This window comes from Heterodontus francisci, chromosome 20 (genome assembly GCF_036365525.1).
Source record: "Heterodontus francisci isolate sHetFra1 chromosome 20, sHetFra1.hap1, whole genome shotgun sequence".
NCBI classification, from domain to species: Eukaryota; Metazoa; Chordata; class Chondrichthyes; order Heterodontiformes; family Heterodontidae; genus Heterodontus; species Heterodontus francisci.
The window spans coordinates 74,144,061-74,164,191 of record NC_090390.1 but is presented as its reverse complement, the minus strand read 5'-3'; the positions used below and the strand labels follow the sequence as shown (position 1 = coordinate 74,164,191).

Here is a 20,131-nt window from a genome sequence, read left to right as displayed (position 1 = left end):
CTTTCTATTTTGTCCGTCTTCTGAAGAAAATGCATTGTGGAGGTGCCAGGACCTTACTATTGTCTCAACCAAGCAGTCATTTATTATGTAGCAGCCTCGGCAATAAATGACAACAGGCTATTTGACCATACATCACAGCCAAATGTGATCTGATTCTCCTCCAGCTCTCACACATATAGGAATCGGTTTTGTGACACCAACGGGGCTCCCGACGCTGGGCCAAAAAGGTGGGGAGAGCCCCGCCTCGGCCTTTCTGAGCCGCCGGCGCGATCTTACATTGTTCCGGTACTTAAGTGGCTGGCACCAGGACCCCGTCCCTTTAAAGACAGGGATCCCACTTCCAGGAGCTGCCAGCCAATCACAGAGCTGGCAGCACAGCAGTATCAGCAGTGCCACTGGGAGCGATGGCTGCTGCCAGTACTGCAGAGGCCTTGGAACCAGGCCCAGCCCTGGAGACCAGGACCTCAGATAAGTGAGGCGGGGCCGCCGGGCCAATCCAGAACACCCTGGTGAGGGGGTGGGGAGGGAGAGGGTCAGTATGTAGTGCAGGAGGTGGGGGGGCATCCAGGGAGTTGGGTTTTTTCTGGCGGGGGTTCTCCATGAGCCACAGATTGCCCAATGAGGAGAGACACCCCCCAAGCCCGCAGGGAGGGTGCCTCGTATTACTGGGTGGCCTCCTCACATGATGGAAGCCCCTTCCTCCACCCCACTGCAGGTTAAATCCCAGTGGTGGGGGGAAGAGGCCCTTAAGGGCTTCAATTGGCCTCTGGGTGGGAAGGCCGTCGTCGGCCTATCCCGCCGCTGACAAAATCGCTCAGCGATGGGGAGATAACAGGCTCTCCGACACCACCAACACCCACCACACCTCCCCCCCCCCCCCCCCCCCCCCCGCCTCCCAGCTCCCTTCACAATTCTATGAGCACCCCTCCCTCCAACCCAGCCTTGGCGGGCCTATAAAATCCAGCCCATAGGCTCTTCCCAGTATAGGCAGTGATTTAAAGTAGGTATCTGGTTGATTAGCACCCCCACTGCCATCTACTTAAGATCAACTAACTCAGCAGAGGCTAGGGATGAAATTACGTAAAATTACAATGACATAGAATTTAGCACATAGAAGCAGGTGGTTTTAGACCCCTAGTGCATCTTAATATTTATCCTCCATACGAGCAGTCATCCTTTTCCCAAGTCCGTTAATTCCCCTTTCCTTTGACTCTCTAATTATTCATTGTTGACATAGGGCTGGAATTTATCAGCTCTTTGGAGATGGACAGGGAGGTGAGAGGGCTGGTAATATGGCAGGGGAAGGCACCAGGAGGGGAGCCTGATGTCTTCCTGCCGCAGCAGCACATTACCAGCAGTGGGAAACTCAATGGCATGCCGCCCACTGGGAGGCCAATTGTGCTAATTAAGTGCCCAATTAAGGGCTGTTCCTTGCCCCCGCCAGCATTCTACTGGCATCGGGAGAGGCCGCTGTGGCATGGGTAGACCACCAGGTAATGGCAGCCTCCCAGCAGGTTCCCGGGAGGGTGGTGTGGGGGGCATCCATCCTTTATGGCTGCTCCACGGCTCAATGGTCGGCCTCCGTGGCCCCACTTGAAGGTGAATCCCCTCAATCACCGGGGCCTCCCTGCCTGGCCCCAGCACGGTAAGAAAAGGAACTTACCTTGTCTTTGAGGGTGCCTCGGCATGGAGACGCCCTCTCCTTCATCCTGCAGCCTCAGCAGTGGCTATCTCAACAGTGGCCCTGTCAAAGCTACTGTTTGGGTCAGCAGCTCTGGGAGACAAGCCGCCATCCTCAATTGGACAGCAGCCCCGGCGGCCTCTTAATTGGCCACTGCCAGCAAAATGCCACCCAGAGTCCTGGCACCCACTGACATGCGGTCATGTCCTGCTTTCGATCCTGGAGGCAGGACTTCTTACCTGCCGGGAAAATTCAGCCCACAGTCTCTGCTTCAATCACGAACAGTACCACGAGTGCATTCGACACGCTCACAATCCTCTGTGTAATAAAGTTTCTCCTGTTTCCTTTCTTACATTTCTTTCATGTAACCTTGTCCCCACATTGTAGACCCCTCAATCACTAGAAATAGTCTGTTTCTATGTACTCTGTCACATCTGTTTCATAATTTGAAACACCTTTATCTATTGAGCCTATAATGTTCTAATGGAACAGCCATAATTTTTTCAGTCGTTTCTCGTATTTATATTTGGTCAAAGCGGTTAATATCCCATTGAAAATAAAAATGTGTTCTACCCTCACTCATACATTAACATCCTTCCGATAGTCTATAAACTGTATCAGTTGTGGTCTTTAACCATATATAGGTTCGCCATTACATCTCAAGTTTCAATATCTGTACTGGCTCTCATAAAATCCAGGCCAGGATTTTACACCCCCCGCAGGAATGGGCTGGGGAGGTGCCTAAAATTGAGTGGGAGGCAGGGGATACTGTTCCCGTCACCTTCCCGCCCCTGCTACAGTTTTATGAGCGGTGGAACAGGTGACAAACGGCCCACCCGCCCGAGGCCAATTAAGACCCTTAAGTGGCCAATTTGCTACTTAAGGGCCTCCCCCAGCCACTGCTGGTATTTTACCAGTGGCGAAAGAGTGGCTCAGCGCCTCAGGAGGCTGCCTAGTAAAACCTGGCGGCCTCCATGCGGGCTGGGAGGGGGCCTCCTGATAGGGCTCCCTGTGCATTTTCCAGTTTTCCAGTCAGCCTCCAGTTTCCTGATGCAATGGGGCAGTTTAACTGCCTGGAGGTGGGCACCCAGTGGCTGACTGGAGGTGCCAGCGTTCCAGGCAGGCCTAAAGGGCCTTCCCTGCCTTCGTGGCTGCAGGTGCAGCTAAAGGCTGCTCTTTGGAGGAATTCTGACCTCCTCCTCCCCTGCCCCTACAGTGCTGACCTGGCTGCTTTTTCTGTTTTTTAATACATCTTTTAAAAAGTTACTTACCTTTTACTGCAGCCTGCTGCTCAACTCAAGCTGGAATGTCTCTGATTGGTCCTCCAGATTCGAGAGCCTGCCTGCCACCCTTTAATTGGATGGGAAACCCGTCTCCATGCCAATCAAAGGGACGTCTGTGTAAGAATCCCAGTTCAATGACTTTGTCCCTTGAGGGCGGGTTTGGGACCCAGAAACAGTCCCGGCTCTTGTTTCCCATCCCAAAAGTGAAAATTCAGCTCTTTGTATGAAGTGATGACGCAGTGGTAGCCTGTAGCGCAGTGCCCTTCCAAAAGCAGACTGGGAAAAACTGAAGATGTACCATCCAAATCTGCACTGTATAAAAATGCTGATATGATTATACAATGTGCTTATCAACAGATAGGACTAAAACAATGTATGAACAGGAATGTTCTTACAATCCAGCTTAGCTGAGGAAGGGCTTCTGATCTTTTTTTTTAAATAGTCCTTTAATAACTGTGCATTTGGTGATGCTATGAAATGGATGTGGAAAAATCTCACACTAAGTCTTCTCCCTCAGATCTTAGACATGGTGATTAATGCACTGAATCAGAATCGAGTTCAGTTTGAGCTAAAGCCTGGAATTCAGATCATTATTTCTACTGCTCATCTTACATTAGGTAAGTGTGTCACTTATGTAGGACACCACCAAATATCAGCTTTTATTATGTAGTGATACTGATGCTATGCTCTTCACAAACTGTCAAAGTAGGCCACCGAAACCAAGGCTTTTAACAAAATAACTAAAACAAAATTGAGCACCTTGTGGGACTGACAACTTGGGCTGAGTGTCTAAAAGCATTATTTAGACAATAATTCCATGTTTCAGGACATTACTGAGGATTATTTGTGCTGTGGCCTTACCCTGATTTTGACTGTAATACAGAGGCGACTTGATTGAAACATATAAGATCCTGAGGGATCTTGACAGGGTGGATGTGGAGAGGATGTTTCCCCTTGTGGGAGAATCTAGAACTAGGGGTCACTGTTTAAAAATAAGGGGTCGCCCATTTAAGACAGAGATGAGAAATTTTTTCTCTCAGAGGGTCGTGAGTCTTTGGAATTCTCTTTCTCAAAAGGCGGTGGAAGCAGAGTCTTTGAATATTTTTAAGGCAGAGGTAGATAGATTCTTGATAAGCAAGAGGGTGAAAGGTTATCGGGGGTGGGTGGAAATGTGGAGTAATCAGTTAAGCCATGAAATTATTGAATGGCGGAGCAGGCTCGAGGGGCCGAGTGTCCTACTCCTGCTCCTGATTCGTATGTTGGTATGTATGTAATCCCTTCTTGCAGTTGAGTAGTTCAATCAGTGATATCGAGGCTCTTCTCAAACAAATCCCCTCGTTTCTTGAACGTTATGTAGGCCAGCTGATCTTGGACTTTTTCAGCTCACACTGTAATACTAAAACAAACACAACTCAAATATCAGGAGTAGCTTTACTACCATAATAACCCTAAACTACAGGAAGAACAGGAGTAGCTTTACTACCATAATAACTCTAAACTACAGGAAGAACAGGAGTAGCTTTACTACCATAATAACTCTAAACTACAGGAAGAACAGGAGTAGCTTTACTACCATAATAACTCTAAACTACAGGAAGAACAGGAGTAGCTTTACTACCATAATAACTCTAAACTACAGGAAGAACAGGAGTAGCTTTACTACCATAATAACTCTAAACTACAGGAAGAACTGGAGTAGCTTTACTACCATAATAACCCTAAACTACAGGAAGAACTGGAGTAGCTTTACTACCATAATAACCCTAAACTACAGGAAGAACTGGAGTAGCTTTACTACCATAATAACCCTAAACTACAGGAAGAACAGGAGTAGCTTTACTACCATAATAACTCTAAACTACAGGAAGAACAGGAGTAGCTTTACTACCATAATAACTCTAAACTACAGGAAGAACAGGAGTAGCTTTACTACCATAATAACCCTAAACTACAGGAAGAACTGGAGTAGCTTTACTACCATAATAACCCTAAACTACAGGAAGAACTGGAGTAGCTTTACTACCATAATAACCCTAAACTACAGGAAGAACAAGAGTAGCTTTACTACCATAATAACCCTAAACTACAGGAAGAACAGGAGTAGCTTTACTACCATAATAACTCTAAACTACAGGAAGAACAGGAGTAGCTTTACTACCATAATAACCCTAAACTACAGGAAGAACAGGAGTAGCTTTACTACCATAATAACTCTAAACTACAGGAAGAACAGGAGTAGCTTTACTACCATAATAACTCTAAACTACAGGACGAACTGGAGTAGCTTTACTACCATAATAACCCTAAACCACAAGGGGATGAAATTGGTCTACACTGGCAGTGCGATTCATGCTCGCATCCGATCTTCTTCCCACTGAAGTTCACAGAACGACAGTTCAGACTCCTTTTGAAGACTCGTTGCCGAGTCTCACTGTCACTTTTACATGGTTTGAAATTAAATATTTTCCAAGTTGGCTGTCATGGTGAAAAATCGGCTGCCGATTTGCTACAAGCCTGTTTCGCACTGATGGCATTTTACTAGTGGCGAAAGAGCGGCTCAGTGGGAGTATTAGTAGTAGTTTTATTACTGTAACATTAGCCCTAAATTTGAAAAGTAATGACCGAAAACAATTCTAATTAGAACGAAATTATTTAGCTTAATTCCTTTCTCTCTATGATCCTTGCTCCCCTGCTCCCTCTTTTTTGCCGCACTTTTTTCCTAATAATTAAGACTTAACACGCCATTAAAATTCACTTACACTTGAATGGATAAGCCTTGACGTTTCTGGCATGTTTATTGGGATCTTTCATGTAAGTGCCCCGTGTGTTTCAATGCCAAGTCTCTCAGTGAAATAAAGTGCAGCTTCTGGATGAGCAGGGCAACTCAGACTGGAACCTCCCGATTTCCGCATTTAACTGCACATGTGTGGTCACCAGAAGTTGATGTCCAATTTGCAGTTTAACGACAGTGAGCGCTGATAGCCTCACCATTATTTTTACTGCAAAATCTGGCCAATGTAAAATACTTGCCTCCTTTCTACTTCTTCCTGCCTTTTGGTGTCCATTTTGGAGTAAGAAGCAACTTTCAAATAAATTGTGGTTGATTGACCCAAAAAAAAAATTACGTTAAAGGAGCTCATTTTAAAACAGTTGAGAACTAGAAGAGTGAAGACTGACACAGTCACACCATTGCACAATCATGTTGACCTTTGGTCTGTCAGTATAGGACAGGTTGTTAGTGACTGGTTATCGCGTCTTAACTCTTCCCGGGTCTTCCTATTTTAACGGGGAACTGAAGCTTCCTCTTTCGATTACTGCCGGGCTCTGTTATAAAAAATATTATTAAAAATCTGGCACATTGATAGGAGCTGAAGAAATCCAGCTCGACTAGGAAGAGTTGTTCTTTAAATTATGCTCATTTTCAAATTCCTATTTGTATCATTTTGAGGCTGAGAGCAGGGAAGGGAGGATTTCTGATAGTACACTATTTAGTGTCTACAGTGTTTGTTATACATACGTTTATGATTTAATTATAATTAAAAAAACAGTGAAATATTTCTGAAATATTTGACATTGCAGTCTAAACTGTTCTATAGTGTCCACAATGAGGCAATAAAAGGTTACAATGATTAAATACCAAGAAATTATTGTAACAACCATTATTTTTTCCCATCTGCCAGTTTTACCACAATTGATCATTATGAAAATTAGCTTCATCATCCAGAACTGTAATTTTTTTCTAGATGGCTGATCTCAAATAGGCCAAAAAGCCTGCCTCGTCTGCACTGTGATCTTGTGAATCATTTCATTGGGCCTGATGTTTGGTGGTGATTGTAAAAGGTGTATTAATGTGAGTGTTATTTTAGTACAGATGCCACTGCAATTTTCATCAATGGTTGATGGGAATGAGAAAGAAAATTATCATTTCCTTACACTGCTAGTTTGCCAAGAGAAAACATGAATTGTTTTGTTTTCAGGGCAAGTATTCGGATTGATTCAGAGTTTGAATTTGTAATTCAGACCATCTGCAAGTCAAAACATGTGGATCAGAATGTGAAATTCCCCCCTCTCCCCGAAATACCATGTGTTAGGGACATAGGAAGATAGGAACAGGAGTAGGCCATTCAGCCCCTCGAGCCTGTCCTTCCCTTCAATGAGATCATGGCTGATTCGCGGCCTAACTCCATATACCTGCCTTTGGCCCATATCCCTTAATATCTTTGCTTAACAAAAATCTATCTTAGATTTACAATGAACTGTTCTAGCTGTTGTCAGAAAGAGCTCTTCTACACCACTAGGAAACAGACTTCTTGGATTATATCTCCCTAGATTACCCCAAAAACCAACAGATTAGGTGGATAGATTCATCTTTCCCCACCTGCATCCTCCTCAACTATACAGCAAGGGAAATGGGCAGTGTAGATCAGCAGCACTAGAGTGACCACCAGGCATAAAGAGGAATTGGACAGTTACAAAGTAAAAGCAAGACATGCAACAAAGTAACACATGATGTCAGTCACTTCCTTCCAGTTGGAAGCTCACAAGAACCAATTAGAGTTGATTTCCTTTAACTGAACTATAGACATAAGATTACAATTTAGGGTGAACCAATATCGGAACCAATTTTTTGACCTGCAATGGCAGTGGTTTCTTGGTTCAAAAACAGTCATTGCATGAATGATCTTATTTCGCTAAAAGTGCTGATGTGCCTTTCACATTATCTTTGGATGCAGTGTATTAGTGGGTAGAATAATTCTGTCCCTCTACTTGCAATCACAAAAGTTGGAATACGGAAACATGTTGTCATTAAATTATGTGACATGGTCTACACAAAGCTGAATTGTTAGTTCTGCCCATGGTGCTCTGGGGAAGCAGAAAATAGAAAAAGCTGGAAGCAACCTTCTGCCAGAGATTTCTTTGAAGTCTCCAATGCCTTTGGAATGATGGGAAGGCTCAATTCCAGGAATATGTACATCGCATTCGGCCTCATTTATCTGATGAATATGTGTCACTTTAGATTTATTTTAAGCCAGCTCCTTGCCTATTTTCTCTGCCGCACAACATTTTCCTGCAAGATGTGTGAGGCAGTTCAGTCCCTAGACATCTCAATGAATGCCTTTAATGATACTCCTTTCCAGAAGGCAAATGTATGTTTGCTGCCAACTTTCTTCCCTCTGACAGACCAAACTACTAAAATGTATGTATTTAGAGAACCTCATGTACCAAAATCAGTTACAATGAGAGTCACACCCAAATTTTCTAGATGGCAGCCGCTATTAAGCATCCAAGCTTATAGATTACTTCTAACAAAAGTAAAAATTTATTGTTGTTTGGTAGTACAGAACTTGAGTATTGCTGAAAATACAGACATTTTGTCAAAGCTTTTCGTCTTGCACTCATCAGGACAATCCACAAGAATACCAATGTAAGGGAAGCAACCAATTAAAACTGTATGAAACGAGAGTGCTGATGGGTTGGCAAGTGGACTCTGATTGGTAGAGGTGTTGCCATGGCGAATGCACCAGTTTATGGTAACTGAGAGTTAACTGCCAAGTTTTGTTTGAAATTTAAACCAGGCAGCTTGACTTTGATTGGTCAAGGCATTGCCCTGAGGAATGAACCAGTGAAAAGCGGTCAAATATTTTGTTTAGCAAAATAACAAAATGTCTCTATTTTCAGCAATACTCAAGTAAAAGTTTACTTGTTGGGTTTAAATAACCAATGTATCTAATAAGACTGCTTGCAACACTGACATATTCCTATGTGCGTATAGCACTTTTTAACATTGTAAAACATCTTAAAACACATTTAAAGAAAAGCAGGGGTATGAGGGTAATTAGTGAGGTAGGCTTAAAGCAGATTTTTGAAAGCAGGCAGAGATGTAATAAGTCATCGAGAGATACAGCATTGAAACAGGCCCTTTGGCCCACCAAGTCTGTGCCGGCCATCAACCACCCATTTATACTAATCCTACATTAATCCCATATTCCCTCCCACATCCCCTCCTACATTAATCCCATATTCCCTACCATTCTCCTACCTACAATAGGGGCAATTTACAATGGCCAATTTACTTATCAACCTGCAAGTCTTTGGCAGTGGGAGGAAACCAAAGCACCCGGCAGAAACCCACACAGTCACAGGGAAAACTTGCAAACTCCTCACAGGCAGTACCCAGAACCAAACCCGGGTTGCTGGAGCTGTGAGGCTGTGGTTCTAACCACTGCACCACTGTGCCGCCGAAGTTGGTTAGGATTTCAAAAATGAAAAAAGTGGCTGAAGGCTCTGCCAGAGCTGTAGAGTAGAACAAGGAGGAATGCAATGTAGACCAGAGTTGGACAAGTAGAGGGGATGTAGAGGAAGAATGTAGGTTGGAGGGGGTTGAAGAGGAAAGAAGAAGGGTTTGTAGTCAAGGATAAGGAGGTGTTGTGCCCAAATATCACCATGAGCCCTATTGAGATTTGTATTGAGGATGTGTTTATCACAAGAAACTGGCACTAAATTGAATACAAAATTTTAAATTGGACGTCTTGGATAAATTCCAAACTAACTTTTGCCTTGCCAATTGAAAAGAAAATCCACAGTTATCACAAGTGCAGTGATGAGTGTCTTAAGGGTTAAGCTAAATGCTTCTTCCTGTTTGTTACTTTCCTGAAAGGCATTCACAATTGTATAAGATGTATATATCAACTTTTCTTTTCTGCAGCCCCTCTCGTGGATTCTAGCCCAGGACACAGTGGCTCTGCCTTGTTGATGCTGTTATCTTTGGCCTTTGTTGGCTTAGCTGTTTTTGTAATTTACAAGTTTAAAAGGTAAGTATTACTGCTTGACTGTATGTGGTACACCACTATGTGCTGTCTTGTTTGAATAGATTGTATGAAGCAGTTTGGAATACTACTTTTCTAGCATGGCTTTGAAAAAGACAAGATTTCACAATATAATAATGTAATTGGCAGTTTACTGTCTCACTGTACTCGTGAGTAACTGTACTCATCTCGACAGCTTTCCCTGTTTTCTAAAATACATAATAATAATTATTTAAGAATATTAATTGATAGCTTCAGCCCGATCGCTAAAGACATTACAATGCAACAACAATATTTACCAAATGAATAGATTGAAATATGTATTTTAATTAACACATTTTGTATTTTAGTTTTCTGTGCTTTTTGGATGTAATGGGGTGAAATTCCTCTTTTAATAAAAAGGAGGAAAATGCCCATTTTTCTGTGTCACTGATAACCAAACGAAATTCACAGGAGCACTTGGAAATCTGAGATTCGTTTGGTGAGTCGTTGATTACTGAGATGCTGATGTTTTCTTGATGTGTCCTGAAAAGAGAAATTTCACTACTGTGAAGTTCCTTCGGTTTAACGAATCATGGGGTTAATTTCCACTTTTGCCACCTGCATGTTTAGCATCACCTGGATGGAGCATAGAAAATAAATCTGCTGGACAGGATCGTGCATGCCTTGCAGAACTTGCCTGATTTTCCTGGCACTGAAATTAACAGAAGGAAAGTCACGTGTTTTTTTTGTATGATCCTTTCCACCAGATGCTCTCCGTCTGCGCAGGTGATGCTCAACACCCAGATGATTAAGATGAACATCAACCCTTTTGTGATGTGAAATCAGATCAAATCTTGTCGCCTTGCATTTTAAAACAATTATCACTGTTTGTATAATAAGGGGCCTTTACCTCAGTTGAGCATTCCAAGATATTTGTCTCTTGCTTTGCTGTCACATCTGACTGGACTGACTTACTAACATTACCTCTAATCTAACTCCCTCCTTCTTGTGAATGACTGGTTCTCCAAGCTGGCTTGTGTGACTGACCAACCTTTCTCCCAGCTCATGTGGCAATGACCAATCCAGCCCCACCCACCACAACCCTCCCACCCCCCCCCCCCCCCCTCATCAAACACATAACCAAGAGGGCAATGTTCTTGCACGTGTTGGGAATGATCAACTTAGGGCTTAATATAATTATTCTAATGGAATTTCTGATGATGCATTAAAAGATCTCAGTCTGACAATGGTTTCCTATGACCCCTATCCTAATTATCTTTATAATAAATCAATGTAGGGAGTTGAGTAAAGAAATTGTCCTTTTGCTAATGTAAGGAAGCATGTTATTATCAATAGTATAATTAATCACTGAGTGCAGTAATGGAGCCCACAAACAGTGGCTGGTATATTCCAGATTCACTAATGTACGAAGACAGGGCGAGTGCAAATCCTCGCTACTAATAATCATTAGCATAGCAGCACGGATGATGAATACAATTGTAGTATTGTTTTGGGTCATGATGTTTTGAACTACAGAAAGACCATTTAAAGGGGAGGGGAAAGATTTTTGCCATTGTTCCTTGGATTGTCTGCAGTGAATATCAGAAGTTTGGACAGGTCAGTCCCCACACTGGTAACAAACCCATCCAATTTTCCTTCTGTTTATTTAAATAGAAGTAGAACTTGGCCATTATGAGTTCTGACCTAACTAAATTTCCAATATTGAATGCACCCAGGCGATCTAATGTATCTGAGCGTGCAGACCTAAGAAAATCTCCCTGACAAATTTATTGCATTTTTTGGAAATTTATCTCTGGACAAAATACAGTGGGGATCATTTTAACTTCTGACAAGCGTGTACAAGTGGTGATGGAAGATCGACTGCCCATGACACATAGAGTTGTCAACTCTGGTTTGGCGTTTTCCTGAGGGTTTCATCACATGACCTCCCTTATCCAACCCCAAGCTCCCGCCATTGCTTGCCCAACATGTCCATCCAACCAGCACACTGCTGTCTCATACCAGTTGGGAAACAAACAATCTTTTTGTTACCCATTTGGATGAATCTTGACTCTCAAGTTAAACATCCCTTTCCTCGCCATCTCCAATATTTTTTATAACAAATTTGTTTTTAAATGCCCCAATGATTATTTTCCTGCGTTACTCACAGCAATGACTTGGAGATTTAACTTCGATTCTTGGAGAATCCAGGTTAGTCCTGGAGGGTTGCCAACCATGGTTACACATCTCCCTCGATTTTCCTTTCAATTAGCCATCATACACTATCAGCAAACGTTAAACTTGCCCCCAGTGTGTGGCCAGCATACTATTGTACATATGGCACTCCCAAGACTGTGCTGTTTACTGTTCTTCACAACACTCTGGAATTTGTTACCTTCAAAGTGATCATTTTCATTCAGGAGTGCACAGAGTTTTTGTATTTCTAGGACAGGGTGGCAGGTTCCCAGGGCTGCATCTGACCCATAACCTACAGTTTAGACATCCCGCTATAGCATAGATTGCAGATCTGTTGAAATAGCAGGTATTTACTTTCCCAAACAATCGAGGCTGCTAATTTTGATAAGGCCAAGGCACATCCTGCAGCATAGAGCTTTTATCTTCACAACTGGGCCCAATTTTAAATCACTTCCTTTATCGGAGATTGGCAACACTTGTCTCCCCAAAATTTCAATTATTATAGGTTGAAACAGTGCCGTGTTGTTAGTACGTATGATGCTATCTGTTGCTCATAACTGGTTAGTATGTAGTTTTTTGAGTTTTATTTTATACGTTCAAGGGATGTGGGCATCGCTGGCTAGGCCAGCATTTATTTGCCCATCCCTAATTGCCCTTGAGAAGGTGGTAGTGAGCTGCCTTCTTGAACTGCTGCAGTCCTTGGGGTGTAGGTACATCCACAGTGCTGTTAGGAAGGGAGTTCCAGGACTTTGACCCGGCGGCAGCAAAGGGACGGCGATATAGTTCCAAATCAGGATGGTGTGTGTGACTTGGAGGGGAACTTACAGGTGATGGTGTTCCCATGCAACTGCTGCCCTTGTCCTTCTAGGTGGTAAAGGTCACAGGTTTGGAAGGTGCTGTCGAAGGAGAATTAGTGAGTTTCTGCAGTGCATCTTGTAGATGGTGCACACTGCTGCCACTATGCACTGTGGTGGAGAGAGCGAATGTTGAAGGTGGCGGATGGTTTGCCAATCAAGTGTGCTGCTTTGTCCTGGATGGTATTGAGCTTCTTGAGTGTTGTTGAAGCTGTACTCATCCAGGCAAGTGGAGCGTGTTCCATCACACGACTGACTTGTGCCTTGTAGATGGTGGACAGGCATTGGGGAGACAGCAGGTGAGTTACTCGCCACAGATTCCCAGCCTCTGACCTGCTCTTGTAGCCACAGTATTTATGTGGCTGGTCCAGTTCAGTTTCTGGTTAATGGTGAACCGCAGGATGTTGATAGTGGGGGATTCGGTGATGGTAATGCCATTGAACATCAAGGGGAGATGGTTCGCTTCTCTCTTGATTGAGACGGTCATTGCCTGGCACTTGTGTGGCGCGAATGTTACTTGCCACTTATCAGCCCAAGCCTGAATGTTGTCTAGGTCTTGCTGAATATGGACATGGGCTGTTTCAGTATCTGAGAAGTCGTGAATGGTGCTGAACATTGTGCAATCATCAGTGAATATCCCCACTTCTGACTTTATGATGGAGGGAAGGTCATTGATGAAGCAACTGAAGATGGCTGGGCCTAGGACACTACCGTGAGAAACTCCTGCAGTGATGTCCTGGGACATAACTGATTAGTATGTAGAATACTATGAGTTGGTAGTAACTTGTTCAGAGATTCGATGCTGTGAGTTGTTCGGAACTTGTTTGTAGCTGCTTTGTTCACGATTTTAACAAAGACATTAAGTTATTTATCTTAAACACTGCAATTGGAAGTCAGTACCTATACCATCTGGTATCTGTGCCTGTAAGGTGAAAACTGGAACGACCAGCTAACTGTGGACAGTGATTATTTTGTGCATTTTTAATGGAAAGAAGTCAATCCAAATGCATTAATGCATTCATTACTAAAATTGCACAATGCAGTTTCAACCCATTACATTTTAATTGTGTTACATTTTTGCTTGCATGAATGACCCAAGTAAAACACTGTTGAAAATAGTGAAGAATTACAGTAAAATTTCCAGTCAATGACATTGTAACTTGCTGGGTACAGCTGTGAAGATGAAATGTCTTCTGGCCTCACTCTAGCTTCCAAAAATTCTGTAAGTATGATTACATCAGCCAGTGTTCGAAAACTATAATTGTAAAATTAAATGACATTTTAGCTTATCTACAATTAAACTCCCCTTTCTATAACTCACTCAAATACAGCAACTTTTAATGTAACTTGTCATTAACAGCTTCCTCATCAATATAAGCAATTTTTAGTAACAATCCATTTACAAATGAACAGTAACAAAGAATTAGTAGCCCATATTGCTCATGTCTGAGGTCAAATATATCAAGACTCAAGAAGCTGTAGTACAATCATTTCACACCTGAGGATTCATAATTGTGACTTGATTTTCTTATTTTCCTTATTGAGAAAAATGAACCATATATATAATTAATTTGTAACTTACCCCATTATTGAAATATATGTATATATAGTTTTTTGTTTGCTGTTTTTATTCAATCTTTACAGACCCAGCAGAATTTAAAAGAAACTAAATTCTTCCTCTTTAGTTCAGCCGCCATGTACAATTAGGACATTCTGGACATTCTGCAAACACTGAAGTCTTGTCTTCATAGATGACCTTCCTTATATATAAAACATCTCTTTCCAGATCTCTGCTGTCTCCTATTACAGAAAAATTTCAAATCACCATTTCCCCAGTTTTTGTGTTGGTTTTTCACCTCTGTGATCAATCTTTTTCCAATGGGTAGTTTATTGTGATTTTGCAAAAGTATTGGAAAGATGTCTTTGTTCTGTGCCATTAATGCTAGCTTGGGCTGGCCAATACTAATGCATGTCAATAATGAGGCAGATTGTGAAATGTCATTTTTGCAAAGCCAATGGCACAGCTTGGACAGCAAGCTTTAGATGTTGATATCTGCTTGTTACCTGAGTTGCTGTGCCATTTATGAGTGGTATTAGCCTCACCATTGTTTTGACAGAAAATTTTAGCCCATTACAGTCTGCCTCACCCAGTTCTATCCTAACCAACCTCTGTTTGATGTCGGCTTCTAAACAGAAAGCTAGTTACCCAACTGACTGAAATCTTGTCTTTCTTGCTTTCCACTTTCTGAAGAGTGAATCCGGCTCAAAACTTACCACAAGGGCTCAATGTGACTAATGCATTCAGTGAATGGTTGCTCTGGTCACAAAAATGCCAAAGCTGAATTATTTTTGCTGGTGAACCCTAGCTTCAGTCTGGATTTTATTGGGGGCTATGAAGTCCCGCTGCTGTGGCCGAGAAACAGGATCGGTGAGTGGCAGGTCTCTGGGTGGCATTTTACCAGCAGTGGCCAATTAACAGGTGGCCCACCTTCCAAAGCTGCCGGCCCAATCAGAGGGCTGGCAGCTCAGAAGCTTCAACAGCGCCACCTTTTCAGGTGGCCACTGCTGGAGTTACAAGATGAAGGAGAGGGCGACTATGAGGAGGTGCCCTCGAAGATAAGTTTATTTTAAAGAGCTGGGGCCAGACAGCAGGGAGGCAAGTGGCAGTGCCGTGGACCATGGACTGCCCACAAAGGTCAGCACCAAGCCCAGGAACCCGCTGGGTGGTTGCCCGGGTTTACCTGGCAGTATCCCCAGGCAGTGGCGGGCTCTCCCAACGCCAACAAAATGCTGGTGGAAGTGGGAGGTGGACCTTAAATGGGTATTTATGTGATTTAATTGGGCGCAAAGCCGAGGTACCCTCCACTGATAATATGCCATGGCAGCGAGACGACGTCAAGCTCCCCTTCTGATGCCTTGCCCCGCCATTTTACCAGCCTTCCCTCCTCCCAGCCCATCTCCAAAGGGCTGGTAAAATCCATGTTCTTTGCATAAGCCTCTCTCTACTCCTGGGTCATTTTCCTCTGCAACTCCCCACCCCTATCCCACCATCCACACCATAGCTGGGCAGCCAAAGAATTGATTGGTGGTTCGGAACGTTTCTAGAAACATATCAATAAGAATTGTGCATCAAACAAGCCAAGTTCCAAGTTAACCTACACAGCAGAGAGACCCTCAGGATTCTCCAGGACTCACACAACACCCTTCAGCAGCTGACACTGGTTTGTCCAGACTGCCGCTTTGCTAAGCAGTCCAGTGTTGTCTATCTCCAGCCCAGTCATTTGACTGGAATTTTAACAGCTTTCAAAGGAAGGAAATCAATGAATCAGAATTCATCGCACAAGCCAGCAGCCATTATTTTCTGGGAAAGAACCACCTCCAACATGAGGTGGAAACATTGTGCTCACTGATTTCAGAATTTCAGGATGGAATGAATGTTTAGGGTGTTGTATGGGGTGCCAATCAAGCTGGCTGCTTTGTCCTGGATGGTGTCGAGCTTCTTGAGTGTTGTTGGAGCTGCACCCATCCAGGCAAGTGGAGAGTATTCTATCACAATCCTAACTTGTGTCTTGTAGATAGTGGAAAGGCTTTGGGGGAATGAGGAGTTGAGTTACTCACGACAGAATGCCCAGTTTATGACCTGCTTGTAGCCACAGTATTTATATAGCTGGTCCAGTTAAGTTTCTGGTCAATGGTAACCCCCAGGATGGTGATGGTGGAGAATTCAGTGATAGCAATGATGTTGAATGTCGAGGGGAGATGATTAGATTCTCACTGGTTGAAGTTGGTAATTGCCTGGCACTTGCATGGCATAAATGTAATTTGTCATTTATCAGCCCAAGCCTGAATGTTGTCCAGGTCTTGCTGCATGCAGGCACAAACTATTTCATTATCTGAGGATTTGCGAAGGAACTGAACATTGTGCAATCATCAGCAAATATCCAGGGAAGGTCATTGATAAAGCAGCTGATGATGGTTGGGCCTAGGGCACTACTCTGAGGAACTCCTGCAGCGATGTCCTGGGGCAGTGACCCTTGGCTTCCAACAACCACAGTCATCTTCCTTTGTGCTAGGTATGACTCCAACCAGTGGACAGATTTCCCCTTAATTCCCATTTCCTCCAATTTTACTAAGGTTCTCTGATGCCACACTCAGTCAAATGCCGCCTTGATTTTAAGGCTAGTCACTCTCACCTCATGTCTGGTATTCAGCTCTTTTGTTCATGGTTGCACCAAGGCTGTAATGAGGTCTGGAGTTGAGTGGTCTGAACAGAACCCAAAATGAGCATTGCCAAGCAGACTATTGCTGAGTAAGTGCCGCATGATGGCACTGTCGACGACACCTTCCGTCACTATGCTGATGATTGAGAGAAAACTGTTGGGGCAGTAATTGACCTGATTGGATTTTTCTGGACTGGACATAACCTGGGCAATTTTCTACTTTGTCAGGTTGATACCAGTGTTGTAGCTGTACTGGAACAGCTTGGCTAGGGGCACGGTTAGTTCTGGAGCACAGATCTTCAGTACTACAGCCGGGACGTCGTCAGGTCCTGGAACTCGCTGCCCCACAAGGGTGGTGGAAACGAAGTCAATCAATGACTTAAAAGGAAATTGGATGGACACTTGAAGGAAATAGACTTTCAGGGCTATGGGGATCGAGCGGGGGAGTGGGACTGATTGAATAGCTTGATTTGATCTATTAGTTGTGGGATCACTTAGCTCTGTCTATAGCATGCTGAGTCTGCTGTTTAGCTTCACCAGGTTGGCACCTCATTTAAAAGTATGCCTGGTGCTGCTCATGCCGTGCTCTTCTATACTTCTCATTGAACCAGGTTTGGTCCTCTAGCTTGATGTTATTGGTAGAGTGAGGGATATGTCGGGCCATGAGGTTATAGATTGGGAACGTATTTGTAAATACTGCCAGGTTACTGCTTTTTGCTGGGTTTGCTACAAGTTGATGTTCCTGCTATTTGTATCTATACCAGAAGCCCCCATGGTGTCCTGAGTTCCCTCAAGATCTGTATTTATTTCCCTGCAAATTAATGTCACAACCTTTTGAAACCAGGCCAATAGAGAAATAAAATATGAAAATTCCTCTCTAAACCCCTTAGGTGAAGGAAATTAGTCCAAAAGACCACTGTGGACCTGATGAATGTCGTACAGTCCCTGCCTCTTGTATGAAGTGGTGCCCACCCAAGCCAGAAACATGTCCAGCTCAGGAACTCAGCAAATCAAGGTTCACCACATGAACTGGCAGCCTGTTCTGAAGGTCCACTGTTCTCTAGGAAAAGAACCACCTCCTGACAGCTAACATAGTTCTGGCCTCACGAAAGGTTTACCAGGAAAAAGTGAGCACTCTTGTCTATTCATGCAGTGATGATTTCTTGGGCCAATATGTAGAAGAATCCTCTTATAGCTTTCTCCAATGTAGCTGACTGCAGCAAGTTGAATGCTTTCGCTAAGGGTTGTTGTCTCAGCATAGCTGTTTGGCATTGGTATCCTCCTATCTGACCTGAAGACATTAATCTTCTGATGCACATTGCCAGTTTTTGTACAGCTCTGGTATACTCCTGTTTGGATGTTAAATTTGAACAAATGAAGAATGATGTACGCATACCTGTCTCAGGTGTGGCCTTTCTTATTCTTTAAGTGAATCATAGAATGATACGACACAGAAGGAAAGGCCATTTGGCCCATCGTTCCGTGCTGGTTCTTTTGGTAGAGCTATCCAATCAATCCCACAAGCCTTCTCTTTACCCATAGCCCCGTACATTTTTTTCCCTTCAAGTATTTATCCAATTCGCTTTTGAAAGTTACTACTGAATCTGCTTCCACCACCCTTTCAGGCAGCACATTCCAGATCACAACAACTCACTGTGTAAAAAAAGGATTCCTTATGTTGCCTCTTTTGCCAATCACCTTAAATCTGTTTCCTGTGGTTACTGACCCTTCTGCCACTGGAAACAGTTTCTCCTTATTTACTTCATTGGAACCATTCATGATTTTGAACACCTCTATCAAATCACCTCTTAACCTTCACCTGCTCTAAGGAGAGCAATCCCGCCTTTTCCAGTTTCTCCACGTAATTGAACTCCCTCAGCCCTGCTACCGTTCTAGTAAATCTCCTCTTCACCCTCTCCAAGGCCTTGACATCCTTCCTAAAGTGTGGTGTCCACAATTGAACAGAATGAACCATATCCCCTACATGTAAAGCTAAATTCTGAACTAATTCTCTTTCCTCTTTCTAACATTACTTATCTTTGGAGCTGTTTATTGTTTATTTTGTATGCGTCAGTGTTGCCATATTACTTGGGTATCAGCTCATCTGGCAAAACAGAGGCCTTATATCTATCGAAGTCACTTGATCCAATTATGGTAAAGAATTCTTAAAGGGGCACTGTCCCTAGGTGATTGTCTTTGGATATGTGATGACAGAAGTTCCAATTTATAAGTGGAGGTTGACCATCATTATACTAATGAAGAAAACCATAGTCAAGGTAGGTAATCTAGCATTACTGTACAAGCACTAATCTTTTCTACCGAAAGCCATCTTGACATGACGCTCATCTGCACCCCCAAAATAATTCTAGTTAAAAGAGCACTTTATAGGAGCATTCTGCCACTCCCTCACTAACAATCTAACACACTCTATAAAAAGAGGCTAACACATCCTTATCTAGGCTCTACATTAAAACGAAAACTTCTTCCGGTATATTTTTTTAATTGGCTGTCTGTCATTTTACACAGGAAGATACCAGGGATTAACGTTTATGCCCAGATGCCCAATGAAAAGGAGCAAGAAATGATAAGTCCAGTCAGACAAATTGAGGGCACCCCCAACATCACTCAAAGTGAATTAACCAGCCCAGATGATGATGACCTTGACACACAGAATTTAGGTAAATGAACTAAAATAACAATAAATTCCACACAAAACACATACAGACAAGAGAAAAACCCAGCTCTTTTTTTTTTTAGGAATTAGTTTATTTTATATTCACCTTCTCTGTCATTTTCTATCCACCCCTCCCCCATCAAACTTCTGCTGTGATTCAGTGATTGTGATGTTAGGACTTCAGGCCTCCCCTTAATGACTATTCAAAATCTGAGGCCAGGTGTAATTATAGAGCAGATTTTCTTTGACCAATACAATATTAGAAAAAAGAGGTGGGCAGGACCAACGAGTGCCCCTTGAAAACTAATAATGGTGATATTCTCGATGAAAATAAGGGAATGGTGGACATGTTGATTAATTACTTGTATTAGTAGATGAAGAGATCAACATGTCAGACATCCCAAGGAAAGTAATATTGAATTAGGAACAAGGACT

At 43.1% G+C, this 20,131-nt stretch overlaps 1 protein-coding gene across 1 annotated transcript in view; it reads left to right on the top strand.

The window, feature by feature from the left end:
* Nucleotides 1–19,708, top strand: part of LOC137380971 (VPS10 domain-containing receptor SorCS1-like) — a 1,096,116-nt gene extending 1,076,408 nt beyond the window's left edge. The window contains exons 24-26 of the mRNA XM_068053386.1: nt 3,482–3,581; nt 9,671–9,776; nt 19,549–19,708. Of these exons, the coding sequence (XP_067909487.1) occupies nt 3,482–3,581; nt 9,671–9,776; nt 19,549–19,708 (366 nt within the window). The remainder of the gene's footprint in view (nt 1–3,481; nt 3,582–9,670; nt 9,777–19,548) is intronic.
* Nucleotides 19,709–20,131: the final 423 nt, after the last annotated feature.